This window comes from Armigeres subalbatus, chromosome 3 (genome assembly GCF_024139115.2).
Source record: "Armigeres subalbatus isolate Guangzhou_Male chromosome 3, GZ_Asu_2, whole genome shotgun sequence".
Classification (NCBI taxonomy): Eukaryota; Metazoa; Arthropoda; class Insecta; order Diptera; family Culicidae; genus Armigeres; species Armigeres subalbatus.
Window position 1 is genome coordinate 245,512,227 of NC_085141.1, and position 17,595 is coordinate 245,529,821.

The following is a 17,595-nucleotide window of genomic DNA, read 5'->3' on the forward strand; positions in this document are numbered from 1 at the left end:
ATTAAAAATGCACGGGGCTAGAAATCTGGTAGAAAATTTTCCTGAGGTTTGAGGCTACCTTTATCAGGAGAGGTAACGAGGAAAAAAAAAATAGCGAATCCTGGAGAATTTTTATTACATGCCTCTGAGTGTTCTCCGAAAACTTTAGCAAAAATAGATGAATTTTTGTAGAATGAAAAATCTCTTTGACATGAATTCTATACGGAATTCTTGGTATAAAAATGTGCACGGGATTATTGAATATAATTGAATAGGGGAACTGTTCCGATCTCCATCTCACTGAACATATAATCATCTCATCGGGAAACAAAGAAATACAGCACCAATTTCGTCGCCTTTTTTTGTCAACATCAACAAAAAAAATCGCGAAAAAATAAGCAATCTAAATTCCTTTCCATTGCTTTGTTTTTAATGGGATGAATATAGAAGCCATAAGATGATTTCCCGGAGTAGGTCCCCTATTTATATCCACCCAAAATTAAATTCCACTATCCGCAAAAATCAGTTCACGCACTTAAACATATTTATTTATCATGATCTGATTAGTCAAGGCCAACGCACTGCCAGTGCACTGGATGTCCTGGATCATATGTTTCAAATCAAAACAAAAACGATGCTACGCACACCAACATATCCAATGACAGATGGAAAGAAAATGTTTTTTTATTCAGGGTTCGGGTTGGCACTGACCCAGGTTTAAAAACGAATTCGACATAAGTATCATATACATCTGTTGGTTCGTCTTGGAGTGGTTGCGAAGATGAGTGTTGTTTTCCGAAATGTTCCATAATCGATGTCGATGTTTGGCCCACAGTATGGCCAAGACCAGTTAAATGTGTTCGTAGAGATTAATGTCTTTCAGGTAATCCATAAGCCTTGCGATACTACTTGGATCGTTGCCGAGAGCTGTAACCTGCCAAATTGCTTACATTAAAAATTTACCTAAATTTACTATACATAATTTATTATTCATAAAAATTCTACTATTTACATAAACTATTACCTAAAATATTAAAGCTAGAAATGAACTTGAAGGAATCGAATTAAACTACAAAAATAAAACCTAAAATGAAAATTGGAAACATCCCTGTATCCACCTAATCCCTTTCGAACATAAACCGTACGTCGCCTATGCGCGACCCCCAGAAAGCCACAGTTGTTTGCAACTGTCATCTCCATCGGCCCAGTCACCGAAGGCGCCGAAACGATTGAACGGAAAAAAGAGATAAAACTGTTTGTCATCGGACAAACAAGCTCTCTTCCAGGTGAACCACGACAGCGAAAAGTCGATTGTGTGCGCGTGCTTTACCCCGTTTCTTTTTTTACCCTACCAGTGAACCAAACTGTCGCTCCCGGTGTGCTATCTTTGACCTGCTGAGCGGATGGTGCAAATTTCTCGGTGAAGTAAGTGTGAATCAGCCGTATAGTGCAAACCAGCTGGCGAGGAAAGTGGAAATCTGCCGTATCGGGCAAACAGCCGACTCACCGGAATAGAGTGACACGCCAACCCGCTGAAAAGAGAAAACCATCTGGCATCCGCCATCTTTAGTCATTTTCTTGATTGGCGTGCCGAATTCAATTGCCCAGGTGGCTAGTGTATCATCCGGAGCCGCCCGTTCCCGTTTTCCCTGCCCGGTAGTGAACGTATTCCGTGGGTCCAACATTTCGATGAGCTGTGCCGCTATCACCGACGAGCCAGATCTCCACGTCCCCGTTGACGGAAACCACGTGTCCTATCTCGTACTCGGCCTCAAGCAGAAATCAAGCGCAGGACGGTGGACGAATAAACTAACTGTGTCCGAAGATCCCGGCAGCATGGGAGCCGCAGCCCGTACGACGCCTCGTTCGGTCAGGTCCCAGCCAAACAACAGACCGGAACTAGCCAGCAACATGTGGTCGGAATTACGGTAAAGTACCCTTTCCTTCACTTTCCTATGAACCCAAATGTGAATGATTTTCAACTAATGAGATGATTAAATTTGAAACTATTGATTAAGAAATGAAATTTACAACTTTCTTATTTTTTTTGAATACGATAGCCAAATCCATTTTCGTTGTTCTCTGGTAAATTGATTGATCCACTCAGACTCTTTGTTTAAGGGAAGTTATTCCGCCAAAAATCCTCCAATTCCTCTTCAGAGCAAATAAACGACCCTGAGGTCACGGCAAGGGCAGACGAAAGTCCCCAGCAATAAGGATCTCTAACAGAGCGCAACGGATATTGTCGGTTATGCCATTTAACGTGCGTGCTGCCTGATGTTGGGGGCAGTCGATGATAAAATGCTCCACTGAGTATGACACATTGCAGGCTGGACAAGTTTTGAGGAAAGGTCTTTCATTTCCCATGCTATGGGATACTCTTGTGTGCACAGTTCTGAGACGCGACAAATTTTTTGATTGCGTTGTTTTTTTTGGATCCACCCATTGTGAGCACGAGCACGAGAATGGGTTTTGGCGATGGAATTGTACAGGCGATGAGAATTGCTGCGGCCTCTGCTGAAAAGATGGAGCACGGATCCGGAAGGCGCAAAGATCGACTGATATCAGTGTCGCTAATGCCGATACCACAGATAACAGATAATGAGGCTGGCATCCGATACGTGTGTAAACATCCGCAACCGTTAATTCAAATGTATTTTAAATTGGGACCGCGTTTGGCAATCGATTGGAGATGGCGCAAGGATCATTGTTATTGAAAACGCAGCCCAAATGCGGCTGTCAAATGCATTGGCAGCGTTCGACGGTTGTTAATCAGCTGCATCCTTATGTACTGCCGCAATCAGTTGAGTAGATGGCAGAAGTGTGCCAACGTATATCAATTCAAAAGTTTACACAGGATTTTCAATAAAATTTGTTCTAGCTTCAATATCTGTTATCTGTGCCGATACCTACTCGATTATGAGTCTTAGATCCATCTGTGTATCGATGTATGTAGATATTTGGTCCGGAGTAATTCAGTTACAGATTTTGTAAGTGCAGGTGAGTTGTCTCCCGCTCGAAATTTGTTTTTAATAGTTGTTTCCAACTTCATTACCTCGCTTGAAGTTCCAACACCTGGCTCCATTCCAATAGACCCCGGCCACTGGCGGGAGCACTTGGTTGACGTGTTTCTGTAGGAGTCGGTTCGTCTCATCGAGGAGAAAGACTCTTTCATTGGAAGGTGCAGTTTTCTCTAGGAAACTGATTGTTCTTTTGCAGACGGTTTCTTCGACGACATGTTGGAACGGCAGTTTACCGCTTTCTATACACGCCGCATCGGCAGGCGTTGACGGCAGTAGACCGGAAGTAATGCGAATAGATTGATTGTAAACGGGAGCAAGTATGGAGATCATTGCGTCAATTGATGTACATGTGAATTCTATACCGAAGAGTAGCCTACTGTTAATAATTGCTTCCGCTACGTGGAGGCGGGTGGTACGGTTACTTGTCTGATGACGTTTTGATATTGTACGTAGAAGGTTTATCCTGGTTTGACAACTTTTCTTGATCTCCTTGAAGTGTTTGATAAGATTTAAGGTGGTTATACAACAAAGCCACAAATCGGCCATCTTGGAAACCACGTGCTTTTTCTAGTGATTTTTCAAGAGCACGAATTGAGAGAACAACAACGCCCATGGGAATCACAACATCTGTATATCGTTTGATTACTCATGCTAAGCAATCGACTTTAATTTCAGCATGGTACAAAACATATTACGCTGGTTTTGAACTTTTGATAATAGGAGTAGAAAACCGTGTGGTGAATTTGAAATTCACCACAAGGCTTGATTGTATAATCACCTTAAATGACGATCTAGATGAATTCCCAGTACCCGAACAGAGTTTTTCATTGGGATTGCTTGTCCGTTGGCGAGCACCACAGAACGAATTGGCCGATGACGTGATGTGCAAATATGCATTATAGCGCTTTTTTGAGCTGATAGTTGAAATCCTGCTTTGTCCGCCCACTTGGTAACAGCGTTTACAGATGCTTGTAGTTTTCGGCGAAGAGCCTTCTCCGTGTAGCCAGCCACTATGAGTAATATATCGTCCGCATACACGAAAATATAAATCTCTTTCGGGAGGTTCATAAAAACTCCGTTCATTGCTATCAGGAAGATAGTCACAGCAATTACGGAGCCTTGCGGCACGCCTGTTTCTTCTGGGAAAGTGTTCGAACGATAGTTGCCAATACACACCTGGAAAGTTCTGTTACGAAGAAAATTTCGAAGGAAATGAAGCACATGTCCGGATAAACCCCAGTTTGAGAGCTGATTGATTACACCTGGGGTCCACGCCCTATTATAGGCTCTCGCTAGGTCTAATGTGGCTAACTCAACATGCTGTTCCTTCATTTTGGCATCCTGAAGCACTTGCGCTAGGGTCGAAAAATAGGTACCTGTACCATGTCCTGGGCGGAAGGCATGCTGCCGGTGGTCGAGGTGGTCGTTGGATTCCAGAAAATGGATTAATCGGCGGTTCACCATCCTTTCCATGACTTTGCTTATGCAGCATGTCAAAGAGATTGGTCGGAAATCTGCAGGTGTTTTTACGGCACAGCCATGCTTTGGAACGGGAATAATAAGACTGTGATTCCAATCATGTGGCAACGTGTTATTAGACCATTCATTGTTCAGCACACGCAGGAGGGTTGTTTTACCGGACGGAGTGAGACGTACCCTATATCGTCGGCCCCTGCCGAATTTCCTTTACATTTGATGAGGGCCAATTCTAGTTCGAACAAACGGAACGGCTCGTTGATTGGTTGGTATGTTGTATCTTCCGGAATGTACAGTTTATCAAGAGTGTTGGTTGATGAATCTTTGTGTTTCTTGAATGCACAGCTATACTGGTCGAAAGCAGAAATGGTGGCGAAATAATTACCAAGCACATGGGCAATAACAGAGGGCTCTCTAGTGAGGATACCATTGTGATGTAGAGCTATGCCTCGGGTTTTTCGTTTTCCGCTAAGTGCGTTTACTCTGTTCCATAATTCGGATGATGATTGGTTAGAGTTAATCCCATCTAAAAAGTTCTCCCAGCTTTCGCTTTTAGCATCGCGTATCACTTGTCGGCATTCATTCCGCATTGCTCTGTAATGTGCTTTAGCTGCCTCTTTCTTGGGGTGGTTATCGGGAATACGTTTCATGGCCCGAAGGGCTTTTCTCCTGGCCTTGGTTGCTTGTTTTGTTATTGGTGACCACCAGTGAAGAGGTCTTCTGCCCGGAGTAGGACTGGATTTCGGGATGGAAGCGACGGCTGCCTGATGGATTGCTTTTACAAAGCAGGACATATTGTCTTGTTCGGATGTGGCTAGAGACCCGTCAATGTTTGTTTGAAAAGAGGCCCAATCCGCTTGTTCATATAGCCATCGTGGGCGGCGTGATGTTTCTGGTGGTTGTTCGTGGAGGGATATCGATATTGGATGGTGGTCGCTGCCGTGTGGATCTTCGTCTACATTCCAAAGTAGCCGACTTACAATCCTAGAACTGGCTAGGGAGACATCCACAGTTGTCTCGTGTTGACCGCTTGTAAAGGTGATAGATCCATCGTTGAGTGGTATTAGGTCCAGTGTTTCCGCAACTTCCATAAGGGTGAAACCTCGTGCATTAGTACTGGGACTGCCCCACGCGATGTGGTGTCCGTTTGTGTCCCCAAGCATCAATATCGGGTCTGGTATAGGATTCAAAATTCCAAGAAGTTGGTTCTTCAAGTCCGGTAAGTTTCCGCATGGAAGGTAAGCACAGACGATTGACACAGGGAACGGGTATTCTAACTTAACGGCGATTATGGGGAGATCGGTGTTTACTTGTATTGTGGAGAAAGGGATCGATTCCAGAACTCCAATCGCAACCGAATGATATATATTTGTGTTGATTCTGTACACCCAAGTGTATCTTCCTCCTAACATCCGATTCATCTTGTCTACGCAGGTGCGGTGGACTTCTTGTATTGCTAGGACGACAGGTGGATTGTCATGGATGAGGTATTCTAGGTCACTGATGTTATTATGAAAACCGTTTATATTCCATTGCAGAACGAGCCTAGATTGTTTCGCGGGGCCGACGGATGGCGATGTGTGTGATGTTCCAGTATTCGCGCGATGACTTTGGTTGCCTGAAAATGCGGGGCCACGAGCAGAAGAGCAACTGGAAACACGGACCGCGGCGGGTCCATAGCGAAGAGATTGACATTCGACGGCATTGGAGATGTAAGCGTGAGATGCTTCATTGTTGGATGTAGGATAGTTTAGTCCCACGAGGTCTTTTATTGGTGGTTCTGTAGCATTGCATAAAGATGGCTTGTCTACCGCGTCGTTTCGAGGAGGATTTGGTGAATTTGATAATCGGTCATTCTGGCGTGTCTACTCTGTTGCTGGCTGCCAGTTAAGTGGGCGTTTGAGATACATTTTTTCTCACATTGCTGATCTCTGCTGTAGTCAAAGGAGTACTGGACGGTGTTCGAAGCTATTCTGACATGCTTCCATCGCCGTTTGGCGAAGATATGTTCGCACTACTATTGCAATTTGGGGTGGAAAGCTTATGTTTAGGCCTGCCGTATGTATCATCGGAGTCCGTCTCGGAATGATCTCTTTTAGGGGTTTTCTCCACCGAGGATTGGTGGGATGCGATTGGGCTGGTGTCGCTTAGATACATGGGAGTTTCCTTCCATTCATTATCTTTCTGTTTCTTCATGTTGTCATTATTTTTCGTTTTCGTTTGGTTCTGGCTTTGCTTTGTTGCTCCTGAAGCGCTTGATTTCTGGAAAAGGCTTTGGAAGGTGTAGACCTCCCTTTCTTTTATTTGAAGTTGACATTCGAGATTAGCAACTTTTGCTACTAAATCTTCAATTGTACCGTGTTTGCGGACCATTTCCATGCGGGAACTACTTTGAGCCTCTGCTTCAACGGTACGAATTCGTTCATCCTTCTGCTTCATTTTTAAGGTCATTGCATCAACTTTTTGTGAAAGCTCGGCGACCATTATGCTTCTGTCAGACTGTTCACAATTGCTTCCTAGAGTAGATTCAAGAAGCTCTATTTGTATGTTTTTCTTCGCCATCTCCCTTTGAAGAAGGTTCATCTTGGAAGAGAGGTCTGCGATCTGCTGGTCCTTACCTGCGGTGGTGATTCTCGAAAAGGTATTCTGGCTGTTCGCCTGTTTTTTTGCCGTCTAGCTGCTAGGTACGAGATGCCACGGTTAACACGAATTTTCTGGATTTCGTTTTCTTGGCAATACACTGGGCATTTTCGGCTTGAAAGTGAGTGACTATGCCTGTCGCACCGCTTGCAGTAATTTTCTAATCCGCATGGGCTGTCTTTATCGATATCGTGGTCTTTTGAGCAAGTTCCACAGATTGGACGTGTTTCCTGACATCGCTTACTAGTATGCCCGAAACTCCAGCAATTGTAGCATTGCATTGGAGCCGGGTAGTAAGGGCGCGTCTTACATCGAATGTAGCCGAAATCGATATGCGGTGGGATAATAGTACCTGCAATCGTCAGAATTAGAGTGGGTGTGTTCGTTCTCGTGTTTCCCATTCGTTTAGTAATACGCCGAATATCGCGAATACCCTGATCTGCCAGTTCTTCCTTTAGAATATCGTCGGCGATATCAATTACCTCCCTACAGTTCACTACGCACCGACTGATATTTAGAGTTGGGTGTTCACTGACTTTAACATTGGTACCGTCGATCAAAGTCGTCAGACTCAACAGCTGTTTAACTTGGTTTGTACTACGAATCTTCAAAGCATAGGTGGTACCTTGCTTGCCTTCGGGAAAAGCACCATCTATTTTTGTGCCCACACATTTCTCGATTGTTTTGCGAATGACGAAAGGGTCCTTTGGCAGTATTCCTTCAACGGCTTGCATGCGGAGTACTTGAATGGGCCCTTTTGTTCCATCCTTGTCCATGTATGCTGGTAGTAATGCTCCGGCGTAATCATTGTCGAAGAAGACCGTCGTTGATCCGCCTCCTGGATCCCCAATGGGCGGAAAAGGATCCGGAGCCCACTCCATCGTGGGCAGCCCGCTTTGCAAGATGCTAGTTTGCGCTACTATAACTTGCTATATACGCTTCACTTTTGTAGGGGAAAAAATGTCAAACATTTCACTGTACGGTTTCAGCAGCGGCGGGAGACTGATATAAACAATGTCCGCGTTGAAAAAACGGGTTTTATGGTGATTCAATAACGCCGGGACACTGCAAAGCACTCGACCGTGTCGTTGTACACCTGATAATTAATTTATACGACCTAGATTCGGTAATTTTCCGGAAAAAATCTACAATGATAAAGTAAACAAACGCGCACGCGGGATGTGATTTTTTGAGATCTTAATATTCAAATCGATCAACAAGAAGATCTACGATGTCCTCACTATTTTTATGAGTTAGAATAGCTCCACAGTACCTCGTAACACCATTACAGACACATTACAGACTTCACTCGACATCTACGACTCTCCAAACTGTCCTTGAGTATAGATCTTAATATTCAAATCGATCAACATGAAGATTTTTGATGTCGTTACTAGTTTTATGAGTTGGAATAGCTCCAAGGTACCTCGTAACACCATTACAGACACAGCACAGAATTCGATCTATATTTACGACACTCCAAACCGTCCTTGAGTAGAGATCTTAATATTCAAATAGATCAACATGAAGATCTTTGATGTCCTTTCTAGTTTTATGAGTTGGAACAGCTCCAATGTACCTCGTAACACAATTACAGACACCCCACATAATTCAATTAATATCTACGACACTTCAAACTATCCTTGAGTACAGATCTTAATATTCAAATCGATCAACATGAAGATCTTCGATGTCCTTACTAGTTTTATGAGTTTGAATAGCTCCAAGGTACCTCGTAACATAATTACAGAAACACCACAGAATTCGATCAATATCTACGACACTCCAAACTATCCTTGAGTACAGATCTTAATATTCAAATCGATCAACATGAAGATCTTTGATGTGCTTACTAGTTTTATGAATTGGAATAGCCCCTCGGTATCTCGTAATACCATTTTAGACACATTACAGAATTCGTTAAGTTTCTACGACACTCCAAACTGTCTTTGAGCTCTGATCCTAATATTCAAATGGATTAACAAAAACATCTTGGATATCCCCACTATTTTTATGAGCTGGAATAGCTCCACGGTACCTCATAACGGTACCTAATTACAGACACACTACATACTTCGCTCGACATCTACGACTCTCCGAACTACCCTTGAATACAGATCTTAATATTCCAATCGACCAACATGAAGATCCTTGATGTCCCTACTAGTTTTATGAGTTCCAAACTGTCCTTGAGTACAGATCCTAGTATTCAAAAAGATCAACATGAAAATCTTCGATATCTCAACTATTTTTATGAGTTGGAATAGCTCCCCAAGTAACACCAAGCATTACAATATTGCACATTTATCAATCACAAATCGGCATGCTAAATGCTAATTGCATTAGATCAGTTTTAACGATGCGAAGTTGCATTTATTCACCAACTGTCAGACAATGATACTCTAAATCAGCATTACAAATGCCGCGATGCATTACTGATGCTTTATTTCAACATGTCAAAGTAATGAGCCATTAATTCGATCTTATAATTGCCCTTTTCCACTTTAAGTCAACTTTTAGGGCTGTGTTTTTTACAAGCATATATAGCTTCATGGTTACTAGGGTCATTCGTGGTATCGTAGATATTCTGGGCATGTTATGATTTGTATAATATGCTGGTGTAATGATGTCCCGTGGGCTTCACCAACTAACACACAAGCTCGGAAATGTATGAACCACGCTGTTGGTCTTGTAGGGTATATTCTGGGTATGTTGTATTATGTTTATACTGGTGTAATGAAGTCAAATGGGACTTCATCAACTAACACATAAGCTCTGAAACCTATGAATCACCCTGTTGGTCTTGTGGACCTCCAATATCTGAACTCAAGAATGATTTGTTGTACCCTAGCTATTCTGGGAATGTTGAATTTCTTATATACTGATGTAATGATGTCCCATGAGATTTCTGCAACTAACATACAAGCTCAGGACCCTATCAATCACTCGGTTGGTCTTGAAGACCTCCAAGATCTGAACTCAAGAATAGTTTGGAGTACCGTTGATGTTCTGGTATGTCTGCGATTTGATAAAGACAGTTTAATTATGTCTCAAGTACCATTTCAAACTTCATATTAGCCTAATCCTAATAATTAGGATTGAGGCCCCGTAAAACGCTTTGTTGTTTATGTAGATCATCAAGTTCTGTACTCAAGAAGGGTTTGGAAGCCCTAAAAGATCTTAAAAAAAATTCCCCATATTTCTACATTTTATGGTTTGTATCCGTTTTTGAAGCAGTATGTCCAAAATTTATGTTGAACTACGACAAAAAAAGATCCGTATTGAATCGGTTAAACGATATAGCAGAAAGATAGTTTATTCAACTAGCTTGAGTGGAGGTTTGACGAGGAATGAAAAAAAACTTGCAAACTTGTTTATTTTAGGAAAACTTAGGTTTCCAAGGAGACCTCGGTTCACTCCAACTACCCTGAATCGGTAAGTCCTAGGAGGGCCTTCAGTTCACGAAAACGTCCAGATTCCAAAGGCGTGGTGAACGTGTCCACCATCTGGTTTGCTGTGCTAATTGCTTCGATTTGAAGTCGACCTTGTGCTACATGGTCGCGTAGGAGAAAATTTCTCTTTTTCATTTAATGATGTTTCACATCTATATGTGCTCTATTCGTTTGATTTCTGAATTTGTGGCTTGGACTAGGTCCTCGAGGATTCCGTGCAACCACCCACATCCCTTCGGATGCAGCGGCACTTAAGCTGTATACTCTGCCTCACATGATGACAGTGCAACAGCTTTGAAATTGCTGCTATATCAAATTTTACTCCTGCTGCGACTGCAGAGAACCGAAAGTGCAAACCCGGGTAGAAGAAAATAGCAAAAGAATAACAAATTTTACCATTATTTTATGAATACAGTAATACCTCGATATAACGTAACCTCGATATAACGTAACCTCGATATAACGTAACTCGATATAACGTAATTTTTACCTCGATATAACGTAACTTTTTTTTGCTCCAATTTTTAACAGATTTCATTATAAACGTGATTCATTGAGTATAAAAATATTTTTTCAATTCTAGGCCACTTTAGGACCATCCTCAACAGACATAGGGTGGAGGGAAGAATCTAAGATTTTGAGATGTCACATTCCAAATGTTCACGCTCCGGCATAACCTCTCAATGAGGCTGTCGGGGTTCATTCATTTTCGTTTATTTAGCTTACATTCAGCTTACAATAGCAAATACTGAATCAGCAATTTGACCCTTCAATACACGATTCGAGGCCGCATCTCTCCAACCTCGAATGCAACCCATGCTCGCCGTCGTTCTGTACCTGGTCAGCTCACCTCGCTTGCTGCCCTCCACGACTTCTTGTACTTGCCGGATCTGGAGCAAACACCATCTTTGCAGGATTGCTATCCGGCATTCTTGCAACATGTCCTGCCCATCGTACTTTTCCGGCTTTAGCTACCTTCTGAATGCTGGCCTTCTGAAAGATGGTCCTAAGCAACCGTCTCTTGAATACTCCGAGTGCTTGCAAGTCCTCCTCGAGCATGGTCCAAGTTTCATGTCCGTAGATTACTACCGGAATAATGAGTGTTTTGCTCATGGTACATTTGGTGCGGGTGTGAATCTTTTTTGACCGCAGTTTCTTCTGGAGTTGGTAGCAGGCCGGACTTCCACAGATGATGCGCCTTTGTATTTCACTACCAACATTATTTTCATCCGTTAGCAAGGATCCAAGGTAAACGAATTCATCGATCACCTCGAAAGCATCCCCGTCTATCGTAGCATTGCTTCCTAGGCGGACCCTGTTGCGCTCGGTTTCGCCCATTCACCACCAAACCAACTTTTATTACTTCACATTTCACTCGAGTGTACAGTTTTGCCACCTCTGCAATTTATCGGGCGATAGTGTCCATGTCATCCGCGAAACAAATAAATTGACAGGAACTGTTGAAAATCGTACCCTGACTGTTATACCCGGCTTGGGCCGTCAACGAAGCCGGCTTGATAACTTTCCACCCATCCGGGCCCATCTTGGTGAGCTCAGTATCGATAACATCCGTACCAGCTGCTTTATTGGCCTTTAGGTGTTGGATGGCATACCTAACTTTCCTCAAGGCTGGCTTGCCTCCATCGTCCGAGGAACTGATGTAGTCATCTCCTTCGCTGCCTTGACTTTCACTTCCTGTACTCTCAGCGCCATTCAAATGTTCCTCGTAGTGCTGCTTCCACCTTTCGATCAACACACGTTCGTCCGTCAAGATGCTCCCATCCTTATCCCTGTACATCTCGGCTCGCGGCACCAAATCGTTGAGCTTCTGATAGAACTTGCGTGATTCTTGAGAATGGCACAGCTGTTTCATATCCTCGCACTCCGCTTCTTCCAGGCGGCGTTTCTTATCCTGAAAAAGGCGGGTCTGCTGTCTCCGCTTTCGTCTACAGCGTCCCACGTTCTGCCGGGTACTTTGCTACGGGAATGCCCGAGCTGCGTCCTTCTCCTCCAGAATCTGTCTGCATCTTCTGTGACTTCGTTTCACATACCCGACGTTGTTCTCCGCTGCGTCGTTAATGGCTGCTTTAACTGTATTCCAGCAGTCTTCAAGAAGAGCCCCATCGAGCTCACCCTCTTCAGGCAACGCTGCCTCGAGATACTGCACGTATGCAGAGGCGACATCAGGTTGCTTCAGTCGCTCTTGGTCGTACCTCGGTGATCGTCGGTACCAAAAATTGTTGATGACGGATAAGTTTGGGCACAGTTTAACACACACCAGATAGTGATCAGAGTCGATGTTAGCGCCACGATATGTCATGACGTCGATAATGTCGGAGAAGTGGCATCCATCAATCAGAATGATCGATTTTTGATTCTGTCTGCAGTGGTGATCTCCAAGTGTACCGATACGGAAGGCTGTGTTGGCCGTTTGTGTTCGTCAGCCGGTGGGCACTGAACTTATCCTCTAGGTCAGCCTGAGCGTTCAAATATCCTAAAATGATTTTGAAGTCGTGGCTTGGACAGATGTCGTACTCACGTTCCAGCTGGCGTATAATGCGTCCTTATCATCATCAGTGCTTCCGGAGTATGGGCTATGAATGTTTATTATGCTAAAGTTGTAGAACCGACCTTTGAACCTCAACCTGCGCATTCTTTCATAAATCGGCCACCACCCGATCACGCGCCTTTGCATATCGGCCATCACTATAGAAGCTGTTCCCAGATCGTGTGTATTGCCGCTGCTCTGATAGATGGTATGATTACCTCTAAACTTTCGCACCATTGATCTCTTCTAACAAATCTCCTAGAGCGCTACGATGTCGAATCCACGATCCTTCAGTACATCTCCGAGTATGCGTGTGCTTCCGATGAAGTTGAGATATTTTCAGTTCCACGAATTTTCCCTGGGTGGGTACCACCGAGTTTCAGTAAACATGATTCTTGCCGAGATCTCAGTAAAAGTGACGTTTCGGTTGCCGAGATACCGAAAATATTTTGTTGAGAATCAGTACTAAACGAAATTTCCTGCCGAAGTTCAGTTCTAAAATGAGATATGAGCGTAGCCGAAGCACTTGTAGCAGACCACAAGTGGTTGGTGTATAATCACGTAACATACCATCAATCCTACCTTCAACTTAGTCTGATCGAGCAACTTCTTGGCTACCGCCAGACTTACCTGGCTTGCACACATATAGGCTCATCACATGCGTGCCCACATAGCTCTTTGGTAAACTAATGGATCTCAACTCTACACGGATTTTTCACCCGCTTACCGGCTTCAGTCATTTGATCCAAACCCTTACATTGGATGACTTCAATTGGGCATAGGGCTCCGATATGAATCCCATCAACCAGGCCCTCAACAGTCGAGGTTTTGTACGCCGAACTCTTCTGAGCAGGATCCCGAAAATCATCTCACCCTTCTGCATCCTATAGATGCAGTTGACATCTTCTACTTGACCAGAGAGTATTTTCTCTCCTCTCACGGCCTTTGGGACATCCGCGTAGCTTCGTCATAATAGCCTACTTCTACAAGCACCTCTTTCTTTGCCGCAGCTACCCCCTCTGCTGCCTGTTTTACGGCTCGCTTCCTTTTTATTTTCGGCTTTTTAGTGATGGCAATTTCCCATCCCACCAGTCCCTGATTGTCCTACCGATGAAATTCAGTCAGTGGGACTACTACAGAGTCGCACCACCAACTCCTTCTAATCAATAAGGAAGCGTATCTCACGTTCCACCTACTTACTAGACATTAGCAGAGACTTCCACTGCTGTCTAGCCACTGTAACTTGGTCGCAGAGAATCAGCACGACTAGTTTGAAATTCTTGCTGAAGGTCTGGAGGCCTCCCATAAACGACATGATTATGTCTGTAATATCCGTAGCCACGTCAACTTTTGGGTGCTCCCCCTCTCTACACGGTTAGTCAGCACGTTTTTAGAGATTAATCATAGTGGCTTCGTCTATTTTTGAGTCCGCAAGTCCGAGTCCTCTGACCAACCGGCCATAATCAACCAATATAGAAGATCTTTTGGTCGCCAAAGCGTGAGAAGTAGTTCCAGCTGACTCGATTCGCAAATCTTACAATATTCTTTGCAATGCTCCATGAAGTCTTAAGAGGCACACTGAGAAGCATTGATGAGAAGGTAGTATACCGACACTATGCCGGTGACAACACAATGTCCACAACACATTCCAGCCAACACAAGATCGTATATGAAGTCATATAAGATGCTAAAGTGGAGGACATATAGGTACTTACCCATACAATATGTACGTATATCGCCTCCACGTTAGCATCGTATATTGCAGCTCAAATAGTAATATTCTAACATAAAAAGTAAATATGAAAACAGAAATGAAAAAAGGAACATGAAAAAATGAAAAAAATAGATAAGCAAATAGAAAAAAAAATCAAAAAATTGAAAAAAAAAAAGTTCAGTAAGAAAGGTTGGAACACCCTGGTGGATGAATAACATTGATTTTAGGTTAAAATTTTTTTTGATAAAAAAGATTTATAAAAATTTTTGGGTAAAAAAAATTGCTTCGATATAACGTAACCTCGATATAACGTAACGAAAATAAAAATTGAGTTACGTTATATCGAGGTATGACTGTATCAGAAAACAAAACAACTTTGTTTACAAACGAGCTATATTTTCGAACGAATTCAAAATTCTGTTCGAATCATTTTTCCATTCCGAAATCAAAATTCCTGGCGTAAACTATAGAATGCGCATAAACTTTCAATCGTAAATATAATTGCATTATGTAGCCCCATTAGCCCCTTTCACGTCATAAGTTCACTATGGCGAAAAAGGTGTTTTTATTTAAAGTTCGTTGGCTGTTCGATAGTAGGTAACAAATGGCTAAGACCGGAGAGGTAACCCTGTAACCCTTATTGGTTCATCTTGTCATATTCAGAGTTGGTTATATTTTAACAATCGGCCAATTCCAAACACAGTTACGGAAAATTTCAAAGATATCAAATTTCCCTCTTCCTACTCACTTTTCCATGTCTCCGCCATGGCCCTGTTGATGCTGAACGGGGGCAGACCCGGTTGGATTACCGCCCGATTGCGAATCGCTGGCGGGGCGGTTCTTCTTTCCCTCTGTGAAAAACAGGAAATTTCATGATAATGATAACGGTATGAATCATTTTTTTCAAACTGGGATGAGAAAAATAAATACAAATGGCTTCCAGAAGTTTCTTGCTGTGGCTCGAAAAAAAAGCAAACTTACTTTTCTTCCCTTCCATATTGATACGAAATTCACTCCTGAATCAAAATGAATACGTCGTTCACAAAACTTAATATTTAGCCACGAAATACAAATGTTTTTTTTTACGGTAGAATATTTTTAACTGCGTTGTAAAATTTCACTCTTGCTTTGCTTCAGCTTCAATGACCTGATGCAATCGAATGAAAATAAAACTTGACGTGAAACTGCAAATGCATTGACGTTGACGTGCATGCAGGTGCAGGGTGCAATAGGCCTTTTCATGTGACACTACCGAGACTGCACTTGTTTACACTGAAAATAATGTACATGCTTGTTTAATGTTCCTTGACACGTATAGATTTAGCGTGATTTATTGCCCGTCAATATTACTAATGATCCACGTTAGTTTCACGATTTATCCTCATGCGAATCTAACATGTTTTATTGTTTTTCGTTTTGACTAGCGATCCACGTTAAAATCATTAGAAATTTAATTAAATCGACACCACTGTTCAATCCTGTTCAATTTAACGTGTTTTGAACATCATTTTCTATAAGTTTATTATACTAAACTTTTTTGTGAAGTGGGACTGGAAAACTGTGTTGTTCTGTCAAACAGCGTCAGATTACATATTAAGCTTCGTGGTTTTTCTGGCCGGAATGGCGACTCAAAATATATTTACTGTGAAGGTAACTATAAATTCATAGTTTTCCTGAATACAGTCGCGATTCGCTGGTTGGGCCACGACCTCGGCCCAACTAACGAATTCGGTTTTTTAGTTGGGCCAACTGACAGCCATTTGAACACGTGTATTTCGACTTGAACATCACAAATGATGTCCAGTGACGCCCAATCCCGTTTTCCGTGTTTACATTGAATTTTGACGTACGGTTGCTTTTTAGTTGGGCCATGGCCCAACCAGCGGAGGCCCAACTAAAAAGTGACCCAAGTATTAAGATCCCAACCAGCGAATCCCGACTGTATTTACTTATAAAGCACGATTTAATTTACAGGTACAGAGAAATGTATATAAAATGCCAGCTAATCGGATATACCGCAGCACTGATGGGCAGTTCTTGAGATCCAGCATACAGTGCCCAATTTATATTAACAACAAAAATGGTTTATTAGTGTATCTTGTAAATTGATAAAATGTATCACTCAACAATAAATAATATATGGTTAAACTAGAAAATCCCTCAAATTGTTTCTATTAATTTTCGTACATTGTCTACAGTTTAGATTTCGCCAAAAAAACACGGTTTTTCCCACAAAAGCAATCCACGAAGATTTAACGTGTTTTTCCATTCTATCCTCTATGTAGTTCAAATGAATCGAACATTTGGATATTTGACAGGTGGAACTGGAATTACACGTTAATGTGATATGTTTTTCAACTAGTGAAAATTCACGTGTGGAACCAGTGACTCGGACGTGTATAATGCTTTCAGTGAATAATTTCGTTATTGTTTTCTAATGACGATCATACATTTCACTATTACGGGATATTTGGCGACCCTAATCATGCATATGCACATTTGATATGAAATGTATAAGTTTCATGTTATGATTTTCTTATGCAGTGCTGCATAGTATTTATTCCAATAGGATATATGTTTTATTACGAAATCGCAATGGCAAAAATATATGTGTTTTGCCGAATACATTCATTATGAAGATTTTTTTTCGTGTGCCTTTTGGAAATTTGCCACAAGTTTTGGATTTGAAATTCAAAAGAACTCATTATGAAATAAATTTTCATGGTCAATATTGCGCTTTTTGCACTTTATAAGAGTATTGCG

At 42.3% G+C, this 17,595-nt stretch overlaps 1 protein-coding gene and 1 long non-coding RNA gene across 2 annotated transcripts in view; one reads left to right on the plus strand and one right to left on the minus strand.

The window, feature by feature from the left end:
- LOC134222841 (protein argonaute-2-like) overlaps positions 1-16,069 on the minus strand; it is a 93,962-nt gene extending 77,893 nt beyond the window's left edge. Inside the window, 2 exon segments of the mRNA XM_062701992.1 lie at positions 15,581-15,683; positions 15,814-16,069. Coding sequence (XP_062557976.1) covers positions 15,581-15,683; positions 15,814-15,829 — 119 coding nt within the window. The 5' untranslated portion in view covers positions 15,830-16,069.
- On the plus strand, positions 1,063-2,005 carry LOC134222843 (uncharacterized). Its single transcript, XR_009982440.1, has 2 exons — positions 1,063-1,265; positions 1,335-2,005. It is a non-coding gene; the product is annotated as an uncharacterized LOC134222843 (long non-coding RNA).
- Positions 16,070-17,595: the final 1,526 nt, after the last annotated feature.